The sequence below is a fragment of the Pteropus medius genome, unplaced genomic scaffold (assembly GCF_902729225.1).
Source record: "Pteropus medius unplaced genomic scaffold, Ma_sr-lr_union100, whole genome shotgun sequence".
In the NCBI taxonomy this organism is placed as follows: Eukaryota; Metazoa; Chordata; class Mammalia; order Chiroptera; family Pteropodidae; genus Pteropus; species Pteropus medius.
Genome location: NW_024350924.1, coordinates 8017996 through 8043822, shown reverse-complemented (window position 1 = coordinate 8043822; position 25827 = coordinate 8017996). Strand labels below are relative to the sequence as shown.

The 25827-nt window shown below is 37.9% G+C and overlaps 1 protein-coding gene and 1 non-coding gene across 4 annotated transcripts in view; both read right to left on the bottom strand.

Moving 5' to 3' along the window:
* MAN1A2 (mannosidase alpha class 1A member 2) overlaps nt 1–25827 on the bottom strand; it is a 266574-nt gene that overhangs the window by 63803 nt on the left and 176944 nt on the right. For all 3 annotated transcript variants that reach the window (XM_039841311.1, XM_039841309.1, XM_039841310.1), the window contains 2 exons: nt 16954–17209; nt 9967–10063 (listed from right to left, as the gene is read on the bottom strand). In XM_039841311.1, the coding sequence (XP_039697245.1) occupies nt 9967–10063; nt 16954–17209 (353 nt within the window). The remainder of the gene's footprint in view (nt 1–9966; nt 10064–16953; nt 17210–25827) is intronic.
* On the bottom strand, nt 15028–15146 carry LOC120585307 (5S ribosomal RNA). The gene has a single exon (XR_005648297.1). It is a non-coding gene; the product is annotated as a 5S ribosomal RNA (ribosomal RNA).

Sequence of the window (25827 nt, the reverse complement as noted above, 5' to 3'; positions counted from 1 at the left end):
AAAGTATAACAAAGCTACATAACTGTAGTGGAATAGAAACTATAACCCTTAGCAACCAAAAAGCAGGTTGATAACAGTGAAAAATGAAGCCATAAAACAAAATATGAGTAGAGAAAATGGAAATAATAAGATCTATCCACCTTCAAGAAAGAGATAATCCTGACCTTCAAGGAAATGTTTCAGCGAGAGAGAAACTAATTCAACAAAGCTGGCTGATACCAAACCTAGAGACTATCAACACGTGACAAGACAACAGGCCAATCTTACTAATTAGTGTAACTACAAAACTTCTGAATAAAACATTAGGAAACAAACGTGGCAGCGTAGTAAAAGAATAAGTAACAGGGAGCAGATGGGTCCTCCCCAAACCCAGGAATGCAATTATTCTTTCTTTCTTCTGAGAAGGAAAATCAACCACACAGTTCACTGTCTACACTGACACGACTTTACTATCAGACTGTACACATCAAGAGTTTACTGTTTGAGGGGTCTCTCTCTTGCTCAAAACGGTAAAAGCTGCAAAATAATTTTATTGTTTATTCCAGGAACTTCCTGAAAGACCATCAACTATTCAACAGAAAGTACCAAATAATGTCTTAAACCCCAAAACGCTGAACTCTTTGCCTCCAAACTATCTGCTTACCAATCCTAAACTATTATATCACGATCCTTATCTAACCATAACCAAACATCCTCCAACTGAAAGGCCCATCGTAAACCAGATTTTAAAGTTTAATAAATATCTCAACCTTTTCCTTCCCCGTCTGTCAGGCTCCGGTGAGGCAGTGGGTCTACCTCACCACAGTAAGCACTAAGCTCAGCTTTGTCTCATCAAGTTATCTTGGTGATATTTTTTGATATTTTAAGAGTCAGCATTTGACATTACTTAGCTACTCTTCTTTCTTTTCTTTCCTTTTTTCTTCCATTACTTTCTATATTGGGTAAATAGTGTTTTCTTCTGATTTGTTAAAGCTAAATAAATTTGTTCTTATACGGTGTCGTTAACTTACATTACATTTTCTTGCTCATGTGCTCCTAAGAATTTATTCAACTTATCGGTAAGTACATCTTCCCACTAACGACTACGTCCCCACACTGACAAATTCCTTGGTCTTCTCTCCACTCAGTTTTCTTCGTGTTGACATTAACTAGATTGTTTGTTCTGGTTTTTACAGACACATTTTCCTTTTATTTTTCCTGTTCCTCAGCTTTTATTAAGATAATAGAAACTTTACCAAGCCATTTAATTACCTACATATCCCCGTCCCTTGCATAATCATTCAAAAATATATTTCTTTTTATTTTAGTATATCATTCAAAATATTTATCGTGTTTATTTTAAATCCTTAAGAGTGCCAGTTTTTGTCTTATTTCAAAGTCTATAGGTAGTGATGCTCCTCAGAACTCTCGTTATTTATTTAGTCTGGTGAACGCAAATTCCTCGCAAGTGCTGACTACTCTGAAATGGAAAAAGGCCTGACCTACCTGTCTGTTCCGTGCCAACTCTGCTTAGTTCCTCAGGAAGAAGTCTGTGCCATAGGCTAAAGAGCCCAAGGCAGAGACAGGCAAAGTTGGAATTACTGGCTATGATTATGACTGTTTACCTAGATGACTCAAGGAAGGTCTAAAACTGTCCTTAGGTCAAAGAAGTAAAACATGAACTGCATAATACATACGACATTAATACAAATTATTATGAGAACACAGAAATCAACTAAAGCAGTTCTCAGGGAAAAACTCATAACTTGAATTTGTTACAATAATAAGAACAAATGAAGTAACTGAATTCACAACATTCGACTAAGAAGAAAAAAATGATAAATTTGACCAACGAAGTGGAAGGATGAGAAAATCTAAAAGCAAAAATAAATTAGAAATTAATGAAGAAAACTGTGAACATAATAAATGCAAAAGATGATTCTATACGAATAATTATACACTGAATCTACCACTAAACAATGTTTAAAAACTAGTCAAGGGAAAACAAAAATACAAAATAAGAAATGAGAATGCATCGACAAACAGATACAGAGGAAATTTTTTTAAATCTATAAAAAGCCCATTTTAGTTATATCTTTCCAATAAATTTGAAAAAATGAGTGGAATTGATTTTCTAAGAAAATATATATATATTACTTTGACTTATGAAAGAAGAAACAGAAGATCCAAACAAACAGACAAACACAGGAAACAGAATTCTCAAAGAGCTACTCACTATAAAAGTACCATACTCCATAACGTCACAGAATAAAGCGTGGGAAAATAGAGCTTAACATTCAATTTATGAATTCTGCATACCAGATGCAAAAATCCAAGAAAAATAAATAAAATAAAATAAAATAAAATAAATAAATAGATAGCTAGATAGATAAATAAATAAATAAAATAAAACCACTATCTGATCTCATTGTAAGCATCATGGAAAAATTGAGGAGAACGCTGAGCTGTATGGTAAGTTTATGTGAAGATACCGGGAAACTACGCCCAGAGTATATACTACATTATCCTTCCAGCAGCGGTGCTTGAGAGCTCTAATTGTTCTACCACCCTTATCAATATTTGGTGCTGTTTGTCTTTTTATTTTAGTCATTCTAATGGTTGTGGACGATATTACACTGTGACTTGAGTTTTAATTTCTCTGATAACTAATGTGCTTTTTTGGTTATTCATATACCTTCTTTGGTATATGAATTATTTATATATACTGAATACATCCTTATAGACATATATCACACATTTTCTCCAAGTCTTGTGGCTTGCTTTTTCATTTTGCTAATGTCTTTTGGAAAGCAGAAATTTTTAATTTTCATGAAGTCCAATTTATCCCTCTTTTTTCTTTTATGGTTTATGCTTTTTGTAGTCTAAAATCTCTTTGCTTACTTCGAGGCCACGAAGATACTCTCAAGTGCTTTCTACTGGAAGTTTTACACTTTTAGCTTTTATGCCTAGATCTGTGATCCACTTTTGCGTACAATGTTGAAGAGTCCACGTTCATTACTTTTCTACATGAATACGTAGTTAATGCAGCAAACTACTGGGAAGACCACCCTTTCACCCACTGAATCGCCTCAGCACCTTTGCTGCAAATCCATTAACCATGTATGTGCAGTTCTATTTCTATTCTTTTCCACTGATCTCTATGTCCTTATGCCAAAACCATACTGTCCTCATTACTGCAGCTTTACGCTAAATCTTAAAATCAGATCATATAAATTCAACTTTGTTTTTCCTTTAAAAAAATTAATGACTGTTGAGCATGCTTTACATTTTCACATAGGTTTGAGAGTCGATCTATCATTTATACAGAAAAGTCATTTTCATTGGGATTGCTTTAAATATAAGTATGAATTTCAAGAGAACTGACATTTCAACAATATTGAGGACAGCGACCCCCTTTATCCATGGGGCATCCCTAGTGGATGCCTAAAACTGCAGACAGTATTGAACTCTATATATTTTTTTCCTATACGGACCTACCTATAATAAAGTTTAATTTATAAACTAGGTACAGTAAGAGATTAACAACAATAACAATAAAATAGAACGACTACGACAATATACTGTAATAAAAGTCACAATGGCTTTGGGGCCGTTATGAAGTAAAACAAGGGTGACTTGAATACAAGCACTGCAACAGTCACCCGATAACCAGGACGGCTACTACGTGACTAATGAGCGGGTAGTGTGTGCAACTCTAATAGCAGCTGGAAAAATCAGTGTCAGTGCTAACTAACTTATGTCCAGCACCATTTCCCTCTCTCCACTCACAAGCTCCGGGGGTGAGCCCTCACTGGGCAAAACCAAACGAATACACCCCATCCTTCTGAGTATAGCTCTTGGGTCAAGGATGGGCACAAAACGCAATTAAAGACAGCCAGAAACAATAAGTCTTTCGATGAGATTTCTGAGAAACCCAAGCGTTCTCCTCTTTTCTATAGAGGCGTTAGTATGAAGACAGCAAGCTTCGAGCTGCTGCAGCCATCCTACTAAGAAGCTCGCCTGAAGACATCCGCACACAGAGGAAAACAGAGTAAAGAGAGAGAGAAAAAAGCTCAGCTGGAATCCAATCTACGCCAGGACTTCATTGAACTGATTAAATTTCCTTTTTAGTTTAAGCCATTTTGAAGTGGATTTTCTGTTATCTGCACGTGAAGAATCCTCTGACGCCAAGGACCAACTAGGGAGAAGTCAGAGGAACACTGATTTCAGTTACCATATAAAAGAATGTTTTAATAATCAAAGCTAAGAAAAAGGAAAAGAACATGTGTTAAGCTGTTTTTCATATAATCTAGAATATTGCAAGTAAAGGTTCAATACTCGCTTGTATATATTCCTATAGTAACAGAGAGGCGAGGCTTTTAAAGTTCCTTTCGACTCTAAGATTCTGATTCTGCAAAGGCATACTGAATTTGGGCTGTCACATGAGACACTCAGAACTACTATCCCTCTCTCACAGACTTCTATTTAAATGAAGAAAAGGTTAAAAAAAAAAGATTTAAAAAAAATTCCCAAATCATACTCACTAGCAAGAATATAAGAGAAAAGCAACAGAGTAAGTAGGAAACGAAGTCTTAAACTTTACTAATCCTTTAATAAGCTAACTGCAGATCTAAAACCATAAAACAAAACAAACGATAAAGGATCTCTTCCTACTTATTTGGCTGGGAAAAACTGTAACCGACTCAAAAATATTAATAAAAGATGGAATCACCTAATTTTGATTACTGAAAATGCCGCAGGATTGCATTTTCACTTCGTCTACCATTTCACTATAATTTTCTTCCCACAATGGATTCTTCCCCTGTGCTGATATTAATTTTTTTCTATCCTGGAGGATTCCTGAAGCAGTGTAGAATAGTGGTTAGAAGCATGGATCTTGGCACTAGAGGGCTTGCATTCAAACTCTGGCTCCATCATTTACTAACCGTGTGTCCCTGGGAAAGTTAGTGAACCTAACTGTGCTTTGGTTTCCTCATCTATAAAATAATAATAATAATAATAATAATAATAATAATAATAATGGTAGTAGTAGTAGTGGTAGTAGTAGTAGTAGTAGTAATGGTAGTAGTACCTGCCTCATAAGGTTGCTGTTGGTACTAAATAAGTTCAATTCACATAAATTTCTGAAATTAGTCTTTGGCACACAGTACGTTTACTGGTCTGCTGCGGCTGCTGTAACAAAATACCACAGTCTTGGAGACAAACAATGGAAATTTGTTTTCTCGTAGATCTGCAGACTAGAAGTCAAAGATTGGTGCTTCTTTCTTGGCTTACAGACATCCCCCTTCTCACTACGTTTTACACGGTCTCTCCGTGGCGCACGCGCAAGGGACAGAGCTCTGGTGTGTCTCTTCCTTAAGAGGAGGAGATTAGAGCCCCACACTTACGATCTCATTTAACCTTAATTACCTCCTAAAGGCTCCATCTCCAAATATAGTCACGTTGGGGTTAGAGCTGCAACATATAAATTAGTGAGGGACAGAATTCTGCCCAGAGCAGTAAAACTATATAAATACTGTTGATTTTACTGTTTATGTATATACGACTACTGCTCTAAAGGAAAACAGTCTTACTCACAAACCAAATTACAGAATCTAAAGCAAATAACCGATCTCCTGGCAGATTGGTAGCAAAGAAGGTAAAACTTTTTATTGGAATACATACTTAATTTCTTTTCATTTTCATAATGGTCCCTCTGAAACGGAGGACCACCAGGAACATCTTGCTTCCGTGCCCAGTTAACTGAGGATGAAAGGGCCAAGTTTCCAACTCTAATCTCCTTTAACTTGTACGATCTCACAGACACCTCCTAGTTTACCCAGGAAATTAACGCATGTGCTCCTATGACAAGCTGGCAAGAACCCACCTGACAATAACCGGAACCTACCACGCCTCCGTCATCACAGACCAACTCTCACCAAATAGCGATCTATAAAGTTTACATCTGAAGAAGTCTGGCAAAATTACCAAAAATTAAAACTGCTTTTCATTTTTTTAAACTGCTATTATTTTTAAAAAGAGAAAACATTGTCAAATTTCCTCCATTAGGATTTTAACAAAATTACATTCACTTAAGAAAGAAACATCCATTTTAGTAACAAAAAGATTTGTATTGACTTCTAAGGAATGAAATTTTTTAGGTTATATGAAAGCTCATTTATCTTCTGAATTTAAATTCAACAAACAATCTTTCCTTATACAGTATTGCAATGATTAAATGGAATAATGTATGTTATTTAACTACTACCTTGCCCAGGACCAGTATCTATTTGATGAATGTTAATACATTAAGTGTTCTGAGAAATAAGGTTTTAAAAAAAAGTAGGAAATTAATATCCAACTCCTGTTTTCAGTACATATTTATACTCCAATCCATTAAAAGGGCTCATAGTTACCACTGAGCTTAATATAAAGGGATATTTACTTGAAGAGAGGATCTAATTTTAATTAACCATTAAATATAACGGCTTTTATTTTACTTTACGTCTCACAGGGTGGCATCCATGTAGCAATGGGAACTTCTCTATCTGTAACCTCTGCTGAGGAAATATACTTGATTAAGTGATGGCTGCAAAATTAAATGTCACATAATGAGATCTCTGGTATCTCATTATAATTTAAATCTTTTAAACTACAATATAAGTTAAAATTTTTTCCCATTATTTCTCCATCCCAACATCTTTCAAGCTCAGGAGAAATTACCTTTCAGTCATTTTCTTTTTTTACAGAAAACAACCAGGCAAAAAACAGATTATAAGAGAAATCACAGCATGAGAAAAACCTTCCACAGTTTCACATGCAAAGAAAAATGCCGTTGTTTGGATTGTGGTTGTGGTGCATCGCAATGAGCAACAACCGCATTGCATGTGGCTAGTTTATGTGCATTGCTACCCGTTAATACGTTCTTGCCTTCATCTATTATTACTTAAAAGAAAACCATCACGTCGAGAAGAATTTTAAAAAAGGAAAGACGTGAAGACTATAAAGAACAGCTTGATGATTCTCAAAACTTATCCTGGGTTTAAGTGAAAGTTTTTAGGTAAGTTAGTTAAGTAAGTTAACTGACTCTTTGAAACAGAATTTTTACACGTGGACAGAACTCAAGAGAGGTAGAAAGTTAGAGAGAACTCAGGTTGAATACAGCTCTTCCGCAGACCTCCATACATATCCACCTCGTAACAGCAAATGTACAACAGAAGCCACTAAACTGACCAACTAAATCACCTTGGGCACGTTAAGTTTCTTTACATACATATGCAGGCACGCCTGTGTTACGGCGCTTGGGTAGCAGCCCTGTGTCGAGCAAGCCTACTGGCACCATTTTTCCAACAGCATTTGCTCACCTTGAGTCTCTGTATCACGTTTTGGTAATTCTCACAATATTTCAAACTTTTTCATTATTATTATAATAGTTATGGCAACTTGTAGTCAGTGACCTATCTTACGACTGCATTGCTCTGGGACGCTATGAGTTGCAAACTACAAGACGCTAAAGTTAATAGATTTGTGTGCTCTGACTGCTCCACCAACTGGCCAGTCCTCTTTCTCTTTCTCCTCAGGCCTCTGTATCCTCTATGGAAATCGGGCCAGTTAATAACCCAACAATGACCTCTAAGTGTTCAAGTGAAAGGAAAAGTCATATGTCTCCTACTTTAAGTCCAAAGCTAGAAATGATTAAGCTTAGTGAGGAAGGCATACTGAAAGCCAAGACAGGCCGAAAGCTTGACCTCTTGAGCCAGTTAGCCAAGTTGTGAATGCAAAGGAAAAGCTCTTGAAAGAAATTAAAAGTGCTACTCAAGTGAGCGCACAAATGATAAGAAAGCAAAACAGCCATACTGCTGATATGGAGGAAGTTCTAGTGATCTGGTTGAAAGACGAAACCAGCCACAACATTCCCTTAAGCCAAGCCTCATCCAGAGCAAGGCCCTAACTCACTTCAGATCTATGAAGGCCAAGAGAGGTGAGGAAGCTGCAGAAGAGAAGTCTGAAGCTGGCGGAGGAGGCTGGTTCATGAGGGCTAAGGAAAGAAGCCGCTTCTCTAACATAAAAGTGCAAAGTGAAGCAGCAAGAGCTGATGTAAAGGCTGCAGCGTGTTATCTGGAAGGTCTAGCTAAGACAACGAATGAGGGTGGCTGCACCAAGCAACAGATTTCCACTGCAGACAAAACAGCCTTACACCGGAAGAAGATGCCATCTGGTACTTTCACAGCTGGAGAGAAGTCAATGCCTGGCTTCAAAGCTTCAAAAGAGGCTGACCCTCTTGTTAGAGGCTAATGCAGCTGTGACTTTAAGTTGAAGCCAAGGCTCATTTACCAGTCCCAAAACCCTCGGGCCCTTAAGAACCATGTTCAGTCTACTCTGCCTGTGCTCTCTGAATGGAACAAAGCCTAGATGACAGCACATCTGTTTACAACATGGTTTACTGATTATTTTAAGCTCACTGTTGAGACATACTGCTCTGAAAGATTCTTTTGAAAATATCACTGCTCATTGATAATGCACCTGGTCACCCAAGAGCTCTGACAGAGACGTGCAACGAGACCAATGGTGTCCTCCTGCCTGCTAACATAGCGTTCACTCTGTAGCCCATGGATCAGGAGTAATTTCAACTTTTAAGTCTTATTATTTAAGAAATATACTTAAGAAATAAGGCTAAGGCTGCCATAGATAATAATTCCTCTAATGGATCTGGGCAAAGTAAATTGAAAACCTTCTGGAAAGGGTTCACAATTCTAGATGCCTTTAAGAACATTCTTGATTCATGGGAAGAGATCAAAATAGCAACATTATTGGAAATCTGGAAGAAGTTGATTCCAAGCCTCGTAGATGATGACTTTAAGGAGTTCAGGAAGTAACTACAGATATGTGGAAACAGCAACAGAACCAGAATTAGAAGTGGAGCCTGAAGATGTGACTGAATCGATATACTAATTGATATACTAATTGATGTAAATTGCTGCCATCTCATGATCAGATTTGAATGGATGAGGACTTGCTTCTTATGGATGAGCGAAGAAAGGATTTTCTTGAGATGGAATCTACTCTTTTAAAGATGCTGTGAAAATTATTGACATGACAACTAAGGATGTGGAATATTACATAACCCCAGTTGTTAAAGCAGAGGCAGAGTGTGAGAAGGCTGACTCTAATTTTGAAAGAAGTTCTACTGTGGGTAAGATGCTATCAAACAACACTGCAGGCTGCAAAGAAATGCTTGTGAAAGGAAAGGTCAATCGATGCAGAAAACGCCACTGTTGTATTATTTCAAGAATTTGCCACAGCCACCCCAACCTTCAGCAACCACCACCCTGATGAGTCCACAGCCATTAATGCAGAGGTAAGACCCTCCACCTGCAAAAGATCAGGACTCGCTGAAGGCTCAGATAATGGTTAACAATTTTTAGCAATAAAGTATTTTTTAATTAAGGTGTGTACTTTTAGATATAATGCTACTATTGCACAGTTAACAGACTGCAGTATAGTGTAACATAACTTTTCTATGTACTGGGAAACCGAAAACTTTGTGGGTCTTGCTTTACGGCGGTAATCACTGTACTGTGGGTGAACCAGGACGGTAACAGCCCCTTGGTGCGCTTGTACACAGCATTACTGGAATTTCTGTCCTTCCCCTCGTCCTCTCTAATATGTGAGTAACAGGACTGATGCTATGTTGAAGAAAAAGAATTACAAGTAGGTACCTAACTTCTCAGTATTTAAAAAATGCAGAAAAAGCTTCAAAATACTAAGATAGATGACTAACGCATCTGTATATAACAGAAAATCTACCACATATCTGTGTGTTCCAAAGCAACCATAACCCATCTTGACTGAAACTTGCAAAAAATATATGTTGCTTCCCATTATAATTTGAGTACTCCATAGAAATACTCAGGTTTTAGAAAGTTTGATCCTGGTCTAAATATGGAAGTAAAGAATGAAAATAGTACTAAGAAAAAGTAAACTTACCAAATATATTAGTGGAGTGTCCTTTCTTTGCAATAGGTCTGAGTTCGTTATGTCCCCATCCATATAACCTGTAATTATCCCAGGCATATTTCATCATCTGAGAAAAGAAAAATGGTAATCCATCAATTTACATTATTCACTTATCTTTATATTTCATGTAATCCACTGATTCTAACACTGTAACTTTACACATTCTCCTACATCTCCTACGTGAGTATATTATTCTATTAACATTTGTATGGGTGTGAAAACACACTTAATACTGTTTAACCTCAAGGTCTACACAGCAGAAGAATCTGTCATGGACAAGTTCTTTTTATTGCGGAGGAAGGTGTCGGTTTGGCACTCTTTCCTTTTAAAAACTGCCAATCCTATTGGGAACAGCTCCCCTTCCCTCACTGTGATGATGACAGAGCTGTCAATCAAGGGGCTCTGATTTCAATTAACACAGCCTGGCTAGAGAACCCCTTACTCTTAGACCAAAGATCAGTAAACCCTTTCTTTAAATATTTTAGGCTTTGGAGTCCATACAGTTTCTACAATTACTACTTAATTCTGCTGTTGTGGCACAAAAACAGCCATAGATGAGACATATCTGTTTCGTTTAAACTTTATTTTTAAAAAACAGGCAGAATTTGGCCCACAAGTTGTATTTTGCCAACCCTGACCTAGGCAAAGTGAATGGATACGTGCGATTCGGTAGGTGCAATCAAGTCCTTTTACACACAGTGTTATAGACACTAGGAGACAGAGGGACTCTCTCATGTGGCAATCTCAAGGTCTAAGAAACATATAATCCTGGAGTTGATGGGGGCTAACTCACTCCCAACATGGAGAAACTAAATAACAAAGGAAAGAGAAAGGGACAGATACGTGTTGACGAGTAACATCTATAGACTTGGATTCAGTCAAGCTTGAAGCCCTAGTTCAGAGCCACTGAGCTAATAAATATTTTTATATCAATTAGTTTGAACTGGGTTTTTTACAATCCAAGAAGTATAAGCAACACAACAGCAGAGTAATTATACATCAATTAAATTATTTAATAGTAGACTGTGGTGTATCAAAAATCTATTCATTTAACAGTACGCTATTCATAAAAACATTTCTCAACTTGTTTTTTGCAGCCGGCATTACTCAGATACCAAAACCAGGCAAAGACATTACAAGGAAACCGAAAACCAATATATCTCAAAAACACAGATGCAAAATTACTTAACAAAAATTAGCAATATATAAGTACACAATGATCAAATGCAATTTAACCCAGAAATATAAGACTAATTTAACATTCAAAAACCAATCAATGTAATTCACCATGTTCACCAACAGAATTCACCAACAGAATAAAAGGAAAAATATCATCCAATAATCTTTATAGAAGTAGACAAAGCATCAGACAAAATTCAACACCCATTCATGACAAAATGGGTGTACTTCACCCATTCAGTGAACTACAAGGAAACGTCCTCAACTTAGTAAAGGGCATCTCCAAAAACACCAACCCTCACCACCCACACTCAAATCTTCCACCACCATAGACTGGACGCCCTTTACGCAATGCAATATACAGATGGTTCATTATTGAATTGTACACTTGAAACCTATATAATTAACCAATGTCACACTCAAAACTTAATTTAAAAAGGGGGAAGAGGGAGGAACCTACTGCTAACAAGATACTTGATGGTAAAAGACTAAATGTTTAACCCTTAAACTGGAGAACAAATCAAGTATGTCCATTCTTACGACTTTTCAACAATGTACTATAAGTCCTAGAGAGCATCATAAGAAAAAGAATTAAAGGCATAAAAATTAAAGGTAAAAAGTTGATTCACAGAGAACATGACTGTACCAGGAAAATAAAACAAAAGGATACAAGTTCAGCAAACCAAAATCAAATATATTTCTACTTGCTAGTAATAAACAACAAAAATGGGAATTTAAAAATAATTCCATTTATAACAGCGTCAAAAATATGAAATACTTAGAAATAAATAGAATATGTGCAAGAACTATATACTATGAACTACAAAATGCTGTTGAGAAAAATGAAAGAAAACCTAAATAAGTAGAAAGATATAACATGCTCATGGAACAGAAAGCTAAATACTGCTATGATGACAATTCTTCCAAATTCGTCTACATTCAATAAAATCCCAATCAAAATCCAGCAACCTTTCATCTTCACACACAATTTCTAATTCTAGAAAGGCAAAGAACCAAGAATGGCAACAACGATTTTTAAAAAGAATGAAGTTGGAGGACTTATCTGATTTAAAAAAGTAACCAACACAATGTCAAAATGGCATTAAGGATAGGCACGCAGGCATAGGGAATAGATATGAGTCCAGAAAGAGACTCAGCGCCTACTGATTCTGAACAAAAATGCAAAGGTAATTCAACTGGGAAAGTATAATCCTTTCAACAAATGGTGCTGGAACAACCAGAAAGCCCCACAGAAAAAGAGTGAAGCACGACCTTTACCTCACACAGTAAATAAAAAATTAACTCACAACAGGTCCCAGACTGAAATGTCAAAAGTAAAATTAAAACATGTCCACCCAGAGATTTGTACACAAATGTACATACCAGCTTTATTCATAACAGCCACGGAACAAACGCTGAACAAATGTTCAACAGGTGAGTGAATAAAACAAATCATGGTATATCCACACGATAGAAAAAATTACCTTTACATGCAATCTATATCGATGAATCTCAAGAACAGCATGCTGAGCAGAAGCCCAGCAACAAAATGTCACATTCTTTCTTATCCCATTTGATTGAAACTCTAGAAAAGACAAATCTAATCTATGATACTAAACAGATCAGTGGTTGCCTGCGACCAAGGAATCGGGTGGCCTGACCGGAGGAGGGGCGTGAGAACACTGTTTCGAGATTATGGACACCTTCACATCTTGACAGTATTGCTGTTATACAGGTGCATATGTCTGCCAAAACCCATCAAGCTGTACCTTTAAAATAGGTATACTTTATTATATCTAAATTATGTCTCAATGAAGTTGCATTTTTTAAAAATCTAATAACCTGCCATACCTTCCCCGCTGGTAATTCCCATTCTCCTGAGGTACTTACTTAGACTCTTTCGAATGTTTTTTTCTACTTACCACTGTAATTCTAAATATAGCTGATAGTGCTACTTCTTGATCTTTTTTTTTTTTAGTTTTTTAGATATTTACTATATTCTCCTACAATTAAGATAATTAGGCTCTCTTATGCCACTATCAGCTCAGCTCCTCGCATACTTCCCTGGCCCACATCCTCCCAGGAGAGTTAAAACATGTTTTTCTTATAATTATTACATCACTTTGTTCAACTTTTGTTTTCCCTGCTGTTAACTACTGCTGTGAAGGGTTGGTTTTTCGTTTATTTGTTTGCTTCGTTTTTAATGTAACGATTATGAATTTACTTCTAAATTATGAGTTTCACGACTTGTCTCAACACAGTCAAACACATCAGAGGAACGGTCAGTTCCATTTTACCCTCTGACACACCCTTCCCGACGCTCTCCATCCCGCGGCTCTAACCTGGACTCCTGTTCTCCCCGCCCCAAGCTCGGCCTTCATCCCACCAAGTCCCTTCTTCACGAGCCCAAGAACGCCCTTCCTTTTTCTCTCTACTGACACACACCGTTTCCAAAATCCCTTCTCTTCTTTTTTATGTGTTTAAGTGTCGTTTCCAGTGACAACCTGAGAAAATGCCTAAAAATATCTTTACCCTCAGATTGGATTCATAATTTGACTGACCATATAATTCTTTCTGAGCCTTCGCTCCACTTCCAATTTCCAATATTATTGCTGAGGAAGCTGACGTGCCATAATCTACAATCTCAATGTTTTGGGTGAAACCTTTTTCTTTCTCTGTAAACTTTTAGGATTTTTAATTTGTTTGGTTTTTAAAATGTTTTTCTATTACTATTTTTTCTAAAATTTCAAGAGTCTTTTCTTTTTTTTTGCTCATTTTGTTGGATGCCTGGCAAGTCCTTTCAATCTGACAATTCACATCCTTTAGTTGTAGCCAATATTCTTGAATTGTTTCTTTGACTTCTTATCTATTTTCCCTGTTCTCTTTATAAAATATCTATCTAATCGCTTGTTCTGGATTTTTTTGTTTTGTTTTGTTTTCTCAATCTTTTTGTGCTACTGAGAGATTTGCTCAATTTTATCTTCCAACTCTTAATACTGAATTTTTAAATTCTATCACGTTTAATTTCCAAGAGCTCTTTCTTATTCTGTAAATATTCCTTTTTATAGCTTATTGTTCTCATTTAATAATTGTAATCGTTTCTGTCGCTCCAATGGTGTTAATTCTTTTTTGACATATTTTTTTCTGCTCCCTATACTGCTTCTGTGTCCTCTGAACTCCTTTCCTCCAACTGTTTCGTTCTCTCACGTGAGAAACTTTCCTTAAATGTCTGGTGATCTTTGCTTTGCTCTTCACATAAGAGTGACGCACTTACAAGACAATCAAAGGCTGTCACAGCGAATGAGCAAGATGGAGCCTCATCCTAGGGTGACCAGGCGACACCTGGGGGTTTCACTGAGGAACAGTGTAGGTCTTTTCTCTTGGGCCAGTCTCCCCAGAAATAAGTCCTCCATTCTCCAGCTTATTGAATGTAAACCTGGCTGCCAGGATTGTGAGAGCCGAGCAGAAGGAAGTGGTCTTAATATTCGGAATGCATTTCTACTTCCTCCTCTCTTCCCCATCCCTCTCTCCGTGTTTTAGGATGACCACTGCACTTTTGCCTCAGCCACACCTGGCATTCCCCAAATGCATTTCTTCTCTAATTCACCCCTCCAAAGGCCAATGCTGGTCTTCTGCTGGGAAAGGGAGGACAGCACCTAGGATGTCCACGTGTGAGAAGTGGGGACTCGGGGTTAAGGGCGCCTTTTAAATCTTGCAAGTAATCCTTTTCCAGCTGTTTCATACCACTGCCTTTAGATTTTTTTTTTTTTTTTTTAGGCGAGGCAACCCTTAGTTGACCTCACAGACTGCAAGGACCTCGTCAGCTTACAATCCCTTATTTTTTATTTTTTACGTCTACAGCACCTGGTCTTCCTAGGTGGTCTCCCATTCAAGTACTAACCAGGCCCGACCCTGCTTAACTTCTGAGATCAGATGGGATTGGGCTTGTTCAGGGTGGCATGGCCGCAGACTTGCCTTCAGATTCTTGAAATGGTCTCTAATTCCTAAAACTTTCAGGTATTATGCAGTTCACAACACCTTGCCTCTAGTTAGCTTCTTCCCCTGCAAGCTCAGGTTTCAACTTTCTCTGCTTGCTAAGTCAGTAACCATAATGTTTAACAGGAGTATACACAGGGGTCTTCTTAACATGTTTTGTGTTGATTTACAAGAACATTAGATAATATGGTGTGCTCCAAACCCTGCACATTCCGGAAAAAGGGCGGCCTGTGCTGGGCTCCTGGAAAAGAACCTCTGACCCTTTACTATCCAGCTTGTTGAGAGTCTCTTTGTTTACCAAAAGCTAACAATATGATTTATGGTGGGGGCCTTGGGCCACACAATACCAGCCTAACCTCTGGAGGGGTTAGAGAACTAAGCTCAGCCCAGCCTACAGGGCGAACCTCCAATAAAAACCTTGGACATCAAGGCTCGCTTGGACTTCCCTGGTTGGCAATACCTCATGCACACTGCCACACATCATCGTTGGGAGAACTAGGTACTGCCGATCACTCCACTAGGAGAGAACAGCTAGAAGCTACACCTGGGCTCCGTCCTGTGCACCTTTCTCATGACTAATTTAATCTGTATGCTTTTGCTGAAACAACGTGAAACCATGAGTATGACAGTTTGCTGAGTTCTGTGAGTACTTCCAGCAAATTGCTGAGCCTTTGGGTGGTCTTGGGGTACCCCTAAACACACACTGCTCTCTATGTGATTACGTACATGAGAAAATATTTCAATAAATTCTAACGATGTCTTTTAAAAGCAGGTCAGGCATCTGAAAAAAAAATCTACTGATGTCTCCCTGACACTGTTTGAAGAAAGTGCCGTAAGCAAGCAGCCTGTGCATAAAACACAGGCGCCAGAGACGAGGCAGAATCAGAGCCCAGCTCGATTTTGATTCCATCAAGGTCAAGGTCTTATAATAATTCATAAGGCCAAGCTTAAAGTACCTGCTAAATCTTTCATATTCATTACTACAATATAGCCATACATATATTTGACTATTTGAACAAAACTATTGTCATATTTTACGATAAACAATGCCTTTGAAATATTGTTGGTGTTAAGGCACCCTGACAAAATCTTCACAGGCAGAACGAATGCAAACTCCACCCAGAATCAGCAAGAGTTCTAATTAACAAGGGTCAACTGAAATATTCACTAGATTTTTCCCTCCTCTGGTATTGTCTTTATCGCCAAGTCATTCCTAGAATAAATCGAAAAACTTCTATGACTAAACAAATTTAAAGAATTCTGAGATCAATCCTGTGCCATTCTTCAATCCACTGAGAGACTCTTTGGAAGAAATGCATTCTTAATCTGCTTTATAGTTATGGAGTTTCATGACACGTTCTTTAAAAAAGATATAATGCTAACTCTTCAGAAGCATGTTTATGAGGAGACAGATATTCACAGTATCTAGCAGAGTCCCTTATAACCAAACGCTGAAGAAATTTCTTATTCAGTGATAAATTATAGATCTATTCTACATTATTTATAAGATGCTGAATATTAAAAGATCTCTGAACACCGGGTGAGTGATGTAAGCGTCCAAACAACATTATATCAACATTTTAAGTGTCCAATAATTATATTATAATCCATAAGAAAAAGACACAGAGTTCTAGCCCTAGCTGCCAACCTGGAAACTGAACTGCAACTATGACCCAGAAACAAACGAGATCAAAATCTGACACCATGGATGCTGTGCGTGTGTGTGTCTCCAGTCAAATATATACCCCCAGCTACTCAGTATCATAAATCTCAGCTTATTACCTCTTTAATTTTTTCCCTTTTCTTTCTTATGTCAGTATCTTCTGGGTCTCCACCACTTATGCCTATAAGCTTTGGTATAGAAACTGGCGGCAGTGGCTTTTTCTCTTTCGTCTTCATATCTTGGGCCACCTTGTTTTTCTCTGTCTGAATTTCTGCTCGGATTTCTTCTCTCGACTTTTTTAATTTTTCTTTTGCTTCTTCCAGGGCCTTCTCGTGGTCAGCTCGAATTTTGTTTCTCAAACGTTCCTCTTCTTCCCTGTAAGAAGAGAAAAAAAAGACTGGTTAGAATGACTCTTAAAAACTTCACTCTTTAAACATAAAACTTAAAAGTTTCCTCCATCGGACCCTGCTAGTTGTTTCATACTCCGGCCATTAAAAGGTGGGAAAGCTCTGTGAGAGACTCAGCTCAATCTGTCTAAGGAACACGCCACCAGTGTGTTACCAGCCCTGGCTGCTAAACAGCAAACGCCTTAGAAAATGGAAGAAGCGGAGCTTAGGAAGAAAGCTACAATTTCAGGGCCAATGAGAACAGAGCAAACGGTAATCAGTAACTTGTCAGTAGACACATGAAAAAAAAGGGGGGACGAAGGGAGACACGTCTCTGAGAAACTAGATGGTAGAGAGAAAATTTAAAACAGAACTAAGTGTCAAGATGGACAAAAATGTAAACACAGGGTCAAGGAAAACGATAAGCAGAGAAGATAAGAGGATGGGGAATTTTTAAGTTATTATATAGTACATCATATGCATCTAAAACTTTTACATTCTAGAAATATCACAAATCTTATAGCACAATGGTTCCCAACTGACGTGGGCATGACTACTTAAAACTCTCTTGAGCCCTTATTAAAAATTCAGATTCCAGTTCAGCAGGTCTGTATGATGCCCATGAATGTCGGAAACCACGACCGCAGATGACATCTACCAGTTTTTCTACCCTACTCTGTGAAAGCTCAATCTACCTCCACCTCCACCCCAATCCACGTGAATGAATACAGGAGTCCTAGTTACTATTTTCCAAAGCTCCAAGGATGACTACTTCAAGGGTAAACATCTAACTCAATGGTCACTAGAGTCACCTTCCACATACCCTTGGTCCTTGAAAAGCATAAGCAAATGACAACAAAACAAATCACTGCTGTGGCTTAGATGTATAAGCCATTGGTTTAGTCAATTAATTAGCTTACTTAATTCTCACACCAATTTATGAGGTACCCACTATTAAACACTGTTCTCTATCTTATGCAATAGTAAAGCACAAAGAGAAAAAATATGCAATTTGTTCAGGGTCACAGAGCTTGTAAGTAGAGAGCCTACGTACACATGCATTTTGACTTTTTAAACACTGTGCAAACACTGCCTTTCATGTAAGAAGTAAATTTTACTTAAGAGTTTGTCTCTTATTATAGAGATACTAACATGCATCTCTCATTATCTTTTTTCCCTTCTTCTTTAATTTTTGATAAGCACAGGATCCTGCTAAATAAAAAGTCTATTTCTCAGCCTCCTTTGTTGAAACTGCCTCCACAGAATTCATATGATCTGAAATAAACTTCTACCTGACTTAAGCCACCATGATTTTGTGATTGTTACAGCTCGTAAATAACCTAATCTGAACGGAGCCACTCTCCATCCTAGATGTTCTTTCCCCGAGGCTCTCATTAGCATTTGAGGGTTGATTTCCCAGAAATAAATTAACCAAGTGATAGATTTCCTTCTCCAATTAGAGTATCTAAATAAATCATGTTTGGAAACATTGTGAAGGACAAATACAATCCTCAATTACATGAGGATACATAAAATTACACTGAAATCTTCTTTGGCAAAGATTTGGGTGAATATATACACATATCCCCTTTATATTTACTCTCTCCCTCCAGTAGAGCTTTATTCTTCACCTACGAACACGAAGTCTCACCCATCCTTAAAAAATAAACAACCAGATAAGTAAAGCCTTCCCTCAAAACTGCCTCCACCTTCACTGGTGTCCCCCTTCCTTCCGTCATCGCGATACTTTTTCAGATTGCTACACTTGCCGTTGCCACTTCCCATAACCACACATCACACTTGCATCCACCACAGTTAACTGATAACTGTTCACTCTTCCTTAGCAGCTCCTTCTTCCTCGGACCTGCCTTTCCAACAACGTGTTGATCGTTGGCTTTACCGATGTTGTATTCCACCCTCGCTTCCCTTCGTACTCTATATACTCTTCCTGGTTGACATCATCCAACTGTATTTTCTCAACTTGTATCAAAATACAAATGGTCGGCCTTTACCAGGTTACTAAGTAATCCAGATCCAAATTTCTAATACTGACAACTTGCTTCTGAGTTCTGAGGTCTGTTTTTTTTTTTTTTTTTTTTTTTGGTTTTGGTTTCTCCCTAAGACATTACCTCTTAGACTGAATGTTTGTGTCCCTAAAAATTCTTATGTTGAAACTATAACCCCGAACATGATGGTATTTGGAGATGGGGCCTTTGGGAAGTAATGAGTGTTAGATTAGGTCATAAGAGTGAGGCTCTCATGATGAGATTAATGGCCTTATAAGAGGAAGAGAGAAACATGCCTTTCTCTTTAGAACTTTCCCCCATCCCCTGGCCCCACACCACCTCCTCTCACCCCACCCCAAGCACAAAGGGAAGGCCATGCAAGGATGTGGCTAGAAGGTAGCCACCTGCAAGCCAGACATTGAACCTTGCTGGACCTTGACCTTGGACTTTCTAGTCTCTAAAGCTGTGAGAAATAAATTTCTGTTATTTAAGCCACTGAGTCCATGGTATTTTGGCATTACGTTATGGCAGCCCGAGCAGACTAAGACAGTCCCCTATCCTCAGCTCCAAGCCCTAAAGTCCACAAACTAATGATGGCACAGAAGGTTTTAATTTTAATGAAGTCCAACTTATCTATTTTTTTTTTATCCTATTCTTTTAGTGCCATATCCAAGAAATTGCTGCCAATTATACAATACAAAGCTTAATGGAAGCTTTTCCACTAAGTTTTCTTCTAAGAACTTCAGTTTTAGCTCTTACATTAGGTCTTTAATCCATTTTGAGTTAATTTTTATATATGGTGTTGGAGGCAGATTTTAAATTTCAAGGGGTCTTGAAAAGGAAACAAGTCCCTTGAACTAAGGAAAGAGACCAGAAGTAAAACAAGAAAGTGAGAAATAATGCTCAAGCTATAGAGAACAGACAGTGGAGGAAAGGAGGCCAGTGATAATGCGTAGCCCTCATTAAGATGATCCAGTAACCTAGAGTTTCTCAAATGTTACGTTCATTTTAGGCAGGATAATTCGATTTTCTGTTGTGCAGAGTGGTCAGCATTCCTGGCCCCCACCTACAAAATGGCAATAGCGTCACCCTTCCCCCTTCATTGCGACAACTCAAAAATACTCCGATGTTTTCAAGATCCCTTGAAGGGGAGCAGGAGTGGCCCATTTTAAACCACTGCACAAAAAGTGCTGGAAAGGCAGAGTATAGGGAGACTGTTTATATCTACATTTCTAAATGGCACAGCACAAGCAAGAACTTCATCCCCAACAAAACTCTGGGTTCTTTTCAGTTTACTTTACATTTCTTAAGATGTTAATATGTAAGCCCCTATCTAAATTCAGGAATTCACCAGTATTTTGGTAGCAGAATCCCTTCTCTTCCAATAGTAGCCAAAAAGTTTAAGATATTTTATCTGTCCATTGTCTAACGGCAAGGCTAGGCCCTCTGACCTACACTTAGGCAATCAGATGCTCTGGCTGGAGCTACAGATCTGAAGTAAGTGACATAAAGAAACAAAGACTCAATTTTAGGAACCATTCAGAAAGCAGAGGAATCCAGTGTCCAAAGGTGGCAAAGCCATAACCAGTGCTCAGTGACTAGCAGCACAGACAATGGCACACTAACCGCTCCTTAACCTTCACAGGTTCCGCATACCCGTTTTCCTTTACGGCCTGACTAGCTTCTCAGCCTAGTTTTACAGACTTCATGTCAATTCTGAAAGCTAACGAATGTCTTTCCAATAAATACCTATGATAAGTGCATTACAGTTGGTTTCTCCTGTTTGTATCCAAGATTCCTCTCCTACAAGTCTTTTTAATGCAAATGGAAGAAATACTCTGAGACTGTGACCTAAGCACATGCCTTTGACTCGTTCCCTCTCGATTGCCAAGGTAATTCAACCAATGTAGAATGGAAAATTCTGACCCTTCCCCCACCCACCACCAACACCACTGAAAAATAGAGGAGTCCCACCTGCATGCTTAAAACTCCAAGTTATTCTGAATGTGGCATAAATGGGAACAAGATGGAATAGAGGAAGGCAGTCAACCTGCCATAGTTACTATATACTATTACTCGCTCATATAGAAGGTACTTTCAGGAATCCGGAAAGAGACCTAGGACCTAGCGATGCACTAACCTATGCAGCCTGCTCTCCTGCAAGGTTATTCACATGCCTGAGTTGAGAACTGCTATAACTTCCAGCACAGGCCGAGAGGGCCTGCCTCAGTCATTCCTGGAGAGAAGTCCTCCTGATCGTTTACCCAGTTCAAAACCATTGCCTGAAAGAGACTGGAAGGCTCTCCAAGAAAAAGCCCAGTCCAACAGGCATCCATTTTGCCTGAGGTGGGCTGCTAGCTATTCAACTCCAATTCTGCAAAGCGGCCCCTCATAGACTGCTCCACTGACTGCTCATCTAGACCTAATCAAAGTCCACACATCAAAAACAGGGAAGCTATTTAGTACCTGCGAGTAAACCAAAAGCCTCAACCACAAGTCCACTCTTCTATAATCTGCTTCATAATTCTGGGGCTTAGACTCTGCAAATTACCTCTCTCTCTTTTGTCAACTGGTTTCCTATTAGGTTCAACCAACGGGGAGTACTAAAGGGAGAACGGAATCTCGATAATCTAATTCTAAACTAGTCCTGGAGGTCGATTTATCAAAAAGATATAACAATTATAAACATATATACACCAAACAACAAAACCCCAAAATATATGAAGCAAGCACTGAAAGGACTGAAGGGAGAAACAGACAATTTTACAATAATAGTTGGAGACTTCAATACATCGCTTTCAATAAGGACTAGAACATCGAAACAGAAGGTCAGTATGGAAAGAGAAGATTTTAATACTACAAACTCGCTACACCTAACAAACATACATAAAACAATCTACCCAACAACAGCAGAATCTACACTCTTCTCAAGCACACATGGAATATTCTCCAAAATAGACCATATGTTAGGCCACAAAATAATTCTCAATAAATGTAAAAATATTAAATCATATAAAGTTTCTTCAGTGACAATGAAATGAAGTTAGAAATCATAATGGAAAAATCAAACATATGTGTAAATTAAACAACCCACTTGTAAACACCAACAGGTCAATAAAAAATCATATGGCAAATTAGGAAATATGAGACAAATAAGAACAAAAATATAACATACTAAAAGTATGGGATGAAACAAAAGCAGTGCTCGGACAGAAATTCATAGCAGGAAATGCCTACATTTTAAAAAGATCTCATGTGACTTTAATAATGTGACTTTAAAACGTAAGGAACTAAAAAAAGAGCAAACTAATCCCAAAGCTAGCAGAAAGTAAAAAACAATAAAGATTAGAGATAAACAAAATGGAGAACATAAAAACTAAAGAAAAAATCAACAAAGCCAAAAGTTAGTTCTTGGAAAAGATAGACAATTTGACAAACTTTTAGCTCAACAACAAAGGGGGAAAAAAAAAAACAGAGATGATGCAAATAACTAAAATCAGAAATAAAAATGGGGATATTATTACTGACATTACAGAAATAAAATAGATTAAAAGAGAACACTATGAACAATTGTACAACAACAAATTAGATACCTTAGATGAACTGAGCACATTCCTGGACACACACAAACTACAAAAACTGACTCAAGAAGAAACAGAAAATCTGAATAGACCTATAACCTGTAAGAAGCTTGAATCAGGAATCAGAAGCCTCCCAACAAAGAAAAGATCAGGACCAGATGGTTTCACGGTTTAATTCTACCACATTTAAAGAATCAACACCAATCCTCAAACGTCCACAAAAACGGAAGAGGGAACACTTCTTAACCCACTCTGTGAGGCCAGTATTGCCCTGATACCGAAGCCAGACAAAGACATCACAAGAAAAGAAAACTTCGGACCAATATCCTTTATAAATATAGATACAAATACCCTCAACCAACAGCATATTAAAATGATTATACACCATGAGCAAGTGGACTTTACGCCAGAAATGCAAAGGTGGTTAAACATAAGAAAAGCAATGTACTGCGCTACATTAATAGAACAAAGAGAATAAAATACATAACATCTCCACCAATGCAGAAGAAACATTTGACAAAATCCAACACCCTTTCATGATAAGCATACTCAGCAAACCAGAAATAGAAAGAAACTTCCTCGACATGAAAAAAGGCATTTATGAAAAACCCACAGCTAACATCACACTCAAAGCGAAGACTGAAAGCTTTCCTCAAAGATCAGGAATAAGACAAAGATGCCCGATTTCATCACTACTGTTCAACACTGTACTGTAAGTTCTAGCCAGAGCAATTAGGCAAACTAAATTGGAATGGGAGAAGTAAAATTATCTCTATTTGCAGGTGTCATCATCCTACATATACCAAAAATCCCAAACAAGCCACAAAGTGACTACTAGAGCTAATAAATGAATTCAGTTGAGGGCACAAAATCAACAGGCAAAAATCACTTGTGTTTCTATATATCAGAAATGAAAAGTCGGAAAAAAAAAAGGAAATTAAGAAAACCATTCCATTCCCAATAGTATACAAAATAATTAAATATCTAGGAATAAGTTTAACCAAGGAGATACAACACTCATACACTGAAAAGTACAAAAGTGCTGAAAGATATTAGAGAAGACCGAAATAATGAAAAGATGTCCCGTGGTCATGAATTAGAAAACGTAAAATTGTTAAGACGACAGCATTACCCAAAGTGATTTACAGATTCGACCCAGTCCCTTTCAAAATTCCAACAGCTGTTTATGCAGAAACTGAAATGCTGATCCTCAAATAGATAAATAATTGCAAGTGGCCACAAACAGTCCAAACAATACTGAAAAGTAATAACGTCGGAACACTCACACTTCCCAATTTCAAAACTTGCTACAAAACTACAGTAATCAAAACTGTGTGGTAGTGGCATAAACGGTTAGAGACAAATGGAACAAAACTGAGAGTCCACAGGTATAGCCAATTCATTTTCAACAAGGATGCCAATACTATTCGAAGGTGAAAAAATAGTCTCTTCGACAAATGGTGCTGGGACAACCAGAGCCACATACAAAATAATAACGTCGGACCCCTATCTGACACCATACACCAAAACTCAAAATGGTTCCACAACCTAAATATAATAGTTAAATCATAAAAGTCTTAAGAAAACACAACTAAATCTTCATGACCTTGGTTTGGCAATGGATTCTTAAGTATGACATCAAAAGAAAATTAATTGAGATTCATCAAAATTAAAAACTTTTTGCATCAAAGAACATCATCAAGAAAGTGAAAGACAACCTATAGAAAAGGAGAAAGTATTTGCAAACCATTTATTTGATAAGGGTCTAGTATCTAAAAGATGTAAAGAACTCAACAACAAAAATACAAACTACTCAATTTTAAAATTGGACAAAGGACTTGGATGGACATTTATCCAAAACAGATATACAAATGGCCAACGAGCATATGAAAAGATGTTCAACATCATTAGTCCTCGGGGAAATGAGATACTACTTCACATCCACTAGGATGGATATAATTGTTTTCAAAGTGTTGACAGGATATAGAGAAATTGGAACCTTCGGACATTGCTAATAGATATGTAAAATGATTCAGCTGCCATGGGAAACAGTTTGGCATTTTCCTCAAAAAGTTAAATCATACGACCCAGATATTACACTACTTAGTATATACCAAAGAGGACTGATAACTGGTACTCAAACGAACACATTCGCACACGTTCATAGCTGCACTATTCACAACAGCCAAAAGGTGGAAACCACCCAAACATCTACACCAGACGACTGCACGAACAAATGGTGTGCATGCGAATGATGGGATATTACTCAGCCATACAAAGACGGGGTACTAGATGAGCCTCAAAACCGTTATGCTAAGCCAAAGGAGCCAGGCACTAAGGTCTTACATTGGGGGATTCCATTTGTGTGAAGCATTTACCACGCAGATGATAATATCTACCAGGATAGGTGAAGCTCAGAGGCAGAAAGCAGACTGGGGTTTGCAGGGGCTGGCAGGGAGGAGGGGGCGGGGAGTAACTGCGTGATGGGAATGAAGTCTCCTTTCCGGATATAACAATGTTTGGGAACTAGACGGAGGTGGTGGCGGCACAACATTGTGAATGTTTTAAATGCCACTAAACTGTTCTCTTGAATATGGCTAATTTTATGTTATGCAAAGTTTACCTCAATTTAAAAAAATACTTATGGAAGAGCTTAGATTCAAGAAAGGCAAACAGGATTTTAAAGAACAGGTGGAAGAAGCCATCCAACCTGTCTGTTTGTGCTGCTACAACAAAGTATCATAGATGGAGTGGCTGGTAAACGACGAAAACTGATTTCTCACAGCCCTGGAGGCAGCAAGTATGGTTGGGTTTGGGTGAGAAACCTCTTCTGGGCTGCAGACTGTCAACTTCTCACATGAAGGAAAGAGCAGAGAGAGAGAAAGCAAGCTCTCTCGTGTCTTTTTATGTAGGGTGCGAATGCCGTTCTCAGTTACAGGAATGTTACCTCCCAAAGTCCCCAGCCCCTGATATCATGACACTGAGGACCAGGATTTCAACATGTGAATTTTGAGGAGACA